This window comes from Tupaia chinensis, unplaced genomic scaffold (assembly GCF_000334495.1).
Source record: "Tupaia chinensis unplaced genomic scaffold, TupChi_1.0 Scaffold139757_1, whole genome shotgun sequence".
Classification (NCBI taxonomy): Eukaryota; Metazoa; Chordata; class Mammalia; order Scandentia; family Tupaiidae; genus Tupaia; species Tupaia belangeri.
In genome coordinates, this window is record NW_006199637.1 from 915,521 (window position 1) to 922,766 (window position 7,246).

Below are 7,246 nucleotides of genomic sequence, written 5' to 3' on the forward strand. Positions count from 1 at the left end.
CACCCTTTTTAGGGACTGGCTTCTAACTGAAGGAGTCGGATAGGCGGGATCATGAACTGCACATTTGGAAAAGGAGTGGCGACTCTGTAGCTCAGGGGCAGGGGAAGGAACTGGGATCCCAAACTTCTAGTTTTACTTTGACAGTGGCATTCCTAGAAATGGAAGGTCCCAACCAGAACTTTCAGGCCTGCTCTCAAAGGGAACGCTCAGTAGGCCCAGGTTAGTGGCCAAGTGTTGATCTGTCTCACTGCCTTCCCTCCTCAAATCTTTATTTTTATTTTTTTAGAGAGAGATTTTTGCTACAGGGCATGTACCCTCATTGGAGAGACAGACAGAAAGAAATCACCCCCCAGGGAGGATGGCCATGCTGCAATCCTTCTCCTCCATTCTCTCGGGATTCGGGGCACGCATGCACACGTGCCCAGTGTTGAGTTTTAATTTTTGTTTGTTTGTTTGTTTTTTCATTTTTATTTAATTTTACTTATTTATTTTAATTTGACAAGAGAGGGACAGAGAGAGAATGAGAGAGAGAGAGAGAATGCAAGCTGCCAGGTCTGGGACTTGAACTGTGGTCAGCCATGTGGGAGTTCACCGCCCTTAACTACCATGCCACCTGCCGGCCCTCTAACTCAGTGTGGAGTTTTAAGCTGCTGGGTTCAAGACTCAAACCATGGTCAACTACGTGGGAGTCCAGTGACTTAAACATTCATTATGCCACCTGCTAGACCCCTTCTCTAAATCTTTTGACAATTTAATAATAGACTCTGGAAAGAAACGCAAAGAGAATCATATCTGAATGATTCTGGTAGAATGAATGTAGCAGAGCCTATTTGTCAAAGACCTCAATGAAGGAAAATTCATAGATTTTTCCCAATAAACCCATTTCCACGAAGAACCTTGTCCTAAATGACTATTAGGCACCCGTATTCTTTCTGCTTTCACTAATCTCCTTTATGCCTACTCTCACCCCCCTCCCCAGAGAGGATGGAGAACATGTGGTCACTTCAAATACTCCTCACATGTCCCTCTTTCTCCTGCTGCATTGTGCTGCATGAAAATAATTTTAACTTCAGGGACAATTGCTGCTGAGCTCTGCCTTGAATTGCTTCCCTGCTACTGTGAAATCAACCAGAGTGTGGGAGGGCTGAGGGGGAGGCCCTCACAAGTCCTCTCCAGGAGAATCCCCCCAGGAGTCTGCAAGCAGCTCTGAGTTCCTCACCCTGCCCTGTGGCTCTAGCACCTTGTACAAGGCGGTGCTGGCGACTAAGTGACTGGGGTGGTGAGTTCAGCGATCGCTGAAAGGATCCGGGACTTGAACTCCTGACAGGTGGGTCCCTCCAACACTACTGTGGTCCAAGAATGATCAGAAATGATTGCAGAGGCAGCAGAAAGGGCCTACGGAATGAATTTAAGCCCCAAACAAAACCCTCCTCGGCTTGGTACCTAGAGGCCTCCTGAGCTTGGACAGCCTGAGCACTTTTCAGGCAGTGCTGCTTGTGGCCCCCACACACCTGAAGGTGGAGCTTCGCATTCAGTCTTCAGGGCTTACACTAGCTGGGGGCTCGGTCAGGAAGGGCAGAGGCTCACGTGACCCTTGCAGTTCTGTGGGCTGCAGAGCAGGGTGCTCCCGCTGCCCTCATCCCCAGCTGTGTTCTGGGTGAGGACGAGGATGGAAGAAGTAGAGCTGAGTCCCTCTGATCATAGTGACTCTGTGACCCCTCTCTGCCTCACAGGGGGAAGGTAGCGCTATGCGTCTGAATGTGGGTATAGAATTGATACTTGTGGCTTTTATCTTGGAGGTGCTGGTTAAGTCCAACACAGTAGGGAATCAGAAACGTAGAGAGTGAACCCATGGATGTGAAGAAGCCCAATCACCCCTGTATTTTCACAAACCCTCTAAGACTGGCTGAGGGTTACCATACCCTTTGGTCAGGTTAAAAAAAAAAAAAAAATGGAGGCCCAGAAAGAGCGTGTGGTTTGCTTTAAGAGTAGGAGAGTGAAAAGAGCTGAAGGGGAATTAGTGCTGCTGTCCTCCTCCTTCTGAACCAAAGGTTAGGTTGGAGCCCACATGCAGTTTCCTGACTCCTGCTCTGGTGTCCTTTGTCCCAATCTATTATGCCCTCATTTCTCACAGGTGACTTTGGGGCTGCAGGACCTTTCTATGTGTTCTGGCAGTTGTGTGTACGCCAGGGGCCCCAGGGTGGCTGGCATTTCACTTGTGCAGAAACTGGGAAGTGGATGTTCTTGGGGAAACCCCTCTTTCTCTTGGGGAAGCCCCTCTGTCCCTCCCTGCCCACTGCAGGGACCTTGATAGACCTGTACTGAGAACCGATGGGCTGGGGTTGGCTGGACAGGTCTGGAGGGAGTGGGCAACTGTCCTCTTAAGTCACCACTTCCTCCAAGCCCTTATGGCACTTACGGTATCTGAAGTCTCTGGCTTTGGGTGTGAGACCTTCTATTCCCTCTGGGTGCACGCTCACCTTGACCCTCAAGAAGGTTATTAAGAAATGATATGTGCGACTCAGTGAAGGTGGTTACTGTCACTGCTGCCACCAACACCGCAGAGACAGGAACCCTGCCTCTGCCCTGGAACTGCTGTCTCCAGCTGTTCTCTGCCTGGCATTGGAGGTCCATTCATTCTCTGGACCTTATTCCCCCCTCGTTTCCTCCATCAGACCAGCCTCCTTCCTACCTCTGCTACTGCTTTTGGCATGCCCTTCATGCCCATTGCTTACAGGGTCTCTTGTCTGGGAGTGCCCTGCCTGACCTCTGACATACCTTCGACACCCATTTGAACCCCTTCTCCCTGGCCTCCCTGGACCTCGTTGTCCACGTCGCCTTTTGGTGCACAGCCCCGCATGTCCTGTTCATGCTCGGTCCTCTGGGCTGCCGGACCCTCCCCAGCTACATCTTAAGCTCTGAAGGGCGGAGGCCATGTTTGGTGTATCTCTCGTGTCCTCCTCAGCACCCAGCACAGGGCAGGGCACATTGCAGGTGCTCTTTTGCTGGTTGGGGAAAAGATGTCATGAGAGGAGGAAAAGAGGGGTTTGGCTGAACTGGAATAATCAGTCCTTCTACTCCAGAAACAGGGTGCAAGAGGGCCACCCCGATAGGACTGGGGGTCAATTTCTTTTTCTCTGCCCCTCACGGGAGATCAGCAGCAAGGTGGTTTTCTGGAGGAAAATCGCATCCAAATGTCCTTATTCAAAGGACACAATGCCTTCTCCAAAGGACAGTGTATTTCCATTGGCAGGGCTTGGGGACAGGGGCCTATTGCTCCCCCCTCCTGCTCTCTGTCTACACCAGCTAATGTGCCTACACACAGCTGCTCACGCTACTCAACACAGGACATCAGCTGAGGAGATGGAGAGACATCTCTGTAATGCAAGGAAGAATAAAACAAATGTCTGTTGCTAAATTCCAAGGAAACAACAGCTTGGATGGGAAAAAAAATAAATGGCAAAATCAGGTCTCTGCCGCTCTGGAAAGCATCAAAGCCTCGACATTGCATTCCATCCATTGACGAGTCCCAGATACGCCTGGGAGAACATGGGGATTTGGGGAAGGGCCATTTGTACACTAAAGGCCAACATGAGGCGAGGATTTACTCAGGGCCAGGAGTGTGCTATTCAGCTGGCATGTTGGGTCAGGGTGATGAGCTGAGCTTTTCAGAAAGGGAGTTGAGATCCTGGGTTAGTGAGAACTAGCCCTGGGATTTGAACTCAGGTGTTCATTATTCTGAAGTCCTTGTGCATCCCAGCCACCACCCCAGGCCTTTAGAACCAAACAATATAGCATGAATCTGAAGGAAAGCTGGATCAGAATGCAGAGAGAAGCCTGACCCCCAGCACCTGCTTCATGCAGAACCCTGATAAAATGTCCCCACCTCTAGGAAGAGCAGGGCTGAGGCGCCCCGAAGACCCAGGTGTGAGAAGGATCCCTGGGAGCCCAGAAACACCCTCCTGGGATCCCACTGGTGTCCTGCAGCCCATCTTCAGAGAAGCTGACAGAGCGGAGAGACCCTGCCTCCTCTTCTGTGGGCCACACCCCCGGGCTGGTGCAGAGTGCCCCAGGCTACCCACTCACCATGCTGTTCCAGAGATCCCAGGCGAGCATGGTAGGATCCTGGAGCAGGGACTCTTCCTGCAAGAGAATCAAATGAGAAAGGAACCTGTGTGTCCCTAAGAATGTGACAGACCTACTACGTGTTGGGCTCTCCCTGATGTAGAACTGGGTTGGCCCTGCTCTGCCCATCGGTAATGGGCGTTTATGAGACTGCTGTCTGGGGTCAAGGCTTGGAGGTCAGGGCCTGCAGAAGCAGGTCAAATGTCTGGTTGCTCTGTGGTATTGCGGAGTTCTCTGTACCTGAACTAAGTAGCAGTGGGTGGTAGGGAAGCAATTTGGGAGTGTCTGAGTAGAAGGGTGAAGAGAGGGGAAGCAGAGTTAATACTCCTATCCTCCTCCTTTTAAACCATTATTTTAAGTCCCCGAGGTAGAACAATGACCGTACCAGGCAAGAACCAAGAACCCAGGGATGTGGGGGGCTGTTTCCAGACACAGCACTGGAGCCTCAGATGCTACACCGACCTCGGTCAGCTCACTTACGGTGCTACAGAATCCAGGTGGCCTCTCATCCAGTGACCTGGAGAGGGGGAAACTCAACTCCAAACCCCTCCAGGGACGGCTGTAGGGGAGTGTGTGGAGGGAGGAGCCAGACTTGGCATCTCTGGGGATTCTATCTTGAATAATCACAGCTAAGAAGTACCAGAAACGGCTCTATGTTCGACCCATGCACACTCCCGTGTGGTCCTGACATCCTAGCAGGAAGGGATATTACCAGCAGGCCTGGTTTCGCAGATGAGGAACCAAGGCACAGGATGTTTAAACAACTTGTCTAAGGTCACACAGCCAGCCCTTCCAAAGCCAGAGTCAAAGCCAGGCCATCTGGCCCAAGTCCATACTCAGCTCTGGGCTGCCCTGCCTCTGAGAACCTGCCTCATGGGGCTATGCAACCCCACTGAGGAAAGAGGAAGCGTAAGAGAATATTGCCACATTTCTCCCTGAGCCTATGTACCCTGGGCTCAGTAAAGCCGGTTTGGGTGGGGCTTTTGCAGGGGCCAGGGGAGGGGAGGAGGGGAGCAGGGGAGCAGATGCATGGTTCCTGCCTCCTCCCTTGGTTCCCCGTGGCCTCGGGTAGCCCTCACGTACCGAGATTGGCAATAGGCTCATGTTGTAGAAGACAGGCTGGAAAACCACAGTGAACAACTCCTGCGTGTTGTACTTGCTGAGTGCCAGGATTCTTTGCCAGACTTTCTGAAGAAGGGAGCAGAGAGGAACACATTGGCGCTAAGCAAGGTGGAGCCTGCCCAGCCCCAATCGGGAGCTCGCAGCAGCCCCTGGGCAGAGTCACCGTCACAACCATGATCACAGTTGTCCTGGTGCTATCTGGAAGCTCCCTTTCTCTCACATTTCAGGGCTCTTTGATGAGCTGAGGTGGGCTTTCTTTTACCTATGAAGCACCTGCATCAGGTAACACCAGAGCTAGACCTAAAATGCAGCCTCTGGAAGCTCAGAAGTCTAGGCCAGCCCAGCCCACAGCTCTTTTCAAGGGCTCAGTTCTGCAGAGGCACGTGCCATGAACTACCCCAAAATGTCACTTCTCGAGCGAGAGAAATGCCACATAACTTCAAACACAACTTTCTTCTTGAACAACAATGACATGTTATCGTGTGTCACAGTAGGAAATGTGCTTTGAGCTGTTTGCTGAGAGAGATGGTGGCTTTTACTGAGCCCCCCCCACTCTTGCGGTGTCTCTTCGATAAACATTCTAGAATGCACATTTCCAGGAACCCTGGCTTGCCTTTGGGCCGTCTTCTGGAGTAGGTTACAAGTGTGCTGATGACCAAAGCATTTCAGGATGAATCTGTGAGGTCTTCACTGTCTTTTGCCTAAGTGTCACTGCCACTCCCCATCTCACCCTGGCCAGTATTGCCAGGGTTTACAAGCAGGAATACTGAAATGACCACCAGAAAGTAGAACAAGTAGCTCTCATCGGTTCCTGATGCTTAGTCCTGAATTGAGTGGGTAAAGCCCTATGTTAGCTAGCTTAACTAGTTTCTACTGCCCGTTCTCCCCCATGACTACCTGCTCCCATGAGCTAGTTGCCTGTAGAGAGGACTCACCTGATAAAACCACTGCATCTCCACCTTATCGAGCTCTGAGAGCTCTTCCAAGCATTGGCATGACTCCAGCGGAGGGCTGCAAGTTAGAACAAGCAGGGAATGAGAGAGCTGGAGGCTGTGAGTATGTGAGTGTATGTATGTGTGTGTGCACACGCATGTGTGCGTATGTGCGTGCATGCATGCACCCACAGATGTATATGCAGGGGAGGAATCCAGGCTGCCTCTAAGGGGAAGGAGGAAGGTAGTGGTCCTAGAAGTCCCACAGACAGGCGGAAGGAAAAGCTGAAATCTTTTTTTTTTTTCTTTGGAAGTTTTTGCTATAGGGCGTGTGCGCTTGCCAGACAGAGAGAAAGAGACAGAGAGATAGAAAGTGAGAAATCACCCCCCAGGGGGGATAGCCACGCTGCAATCCCTTCTCCTCCATTCTCCTCTCGGGATCTTGGGCACGCACGCACACGCGCCCGGCGTGAGTTTAAGCCACCGGGTCTGGGACGCGAACCGCGGTCGACTACATGGGAGTCCAGCGACATAGCCATTACGCTAACTGCTGGTCCCGAAAAGCTGAAATCTTAAAGCAGTGGTCCTCAACCCCTGGGCCATGGAACACAGGCCGGTACCAGTCTGCACAGCAGAAGTGAGTGGCAGGTGAGTGAACAAGGCATCATCTGTGTTTACAGCCACTCCCCATCACTCCCATCACCGCCTGAGCTCTACCTCCAGGCAGGTCAGGGGCGGCATTAGCTTCTCATAGGAGCGAGAGCCCTATTGTGAACTGCATGCATGAGGGATCTAGGTTGGGTACTCTCATAAATCACCCCCACCTATCCCCTGGGAAAATTTTCTTCCATGAAACAAGTACCAACAAGGTTGGGGACCTCTGTCTTAGAGGGTGCAGAAGAAGGAAGAAAGGGAAGGATTGAAAGGTTTGTGGTGGATCTCTTCTTCCTTCCCTTCCTGGAGTGAGGATGGAATACAGAGATGTCTTCTCCTTCCTCTCCCTCCAGATATGTCCCCCATCCTTATTTGTTCCTCAAACTAGAAACCCCACTCCCTGCCTCTTTCCC

The 7,246-nt window shown here is 51.6% G+C and overlaps 1 protein-coding gene across 1 annotated transcript in view; it reads right to left on the reverse strand.

The window, feature by feature from the left end:
* Positions 1-7,246, reverse strand: part of PLB1 (phospholipase B1) — a 110,979-nt gene that overhangs the window by 101,814 nt on the left and 1,919 nt on the right. Inside the window, exons 3-5 of the mRNA XM_014593142.1 lie at positions 6,183-6,258; positions 5,209-5,313; positions 4,087-4,143 (exon numbers count right to left, since the gene is read on the reverse strand). Of these exons, the coding sequence (XP_014448628.1) occupies positions 4,087-4,143; positions 5,209-5,313; positions 6,183-6,200 (180 nt within the window). The 5' untranslated portion in view covers positions 6,201-6,258. The remainder of the gene's footprint in view (positions 1-4,086; positions 4,144-5,208; positions 5,314-6,182; positions 6,259-7,246) is intronic.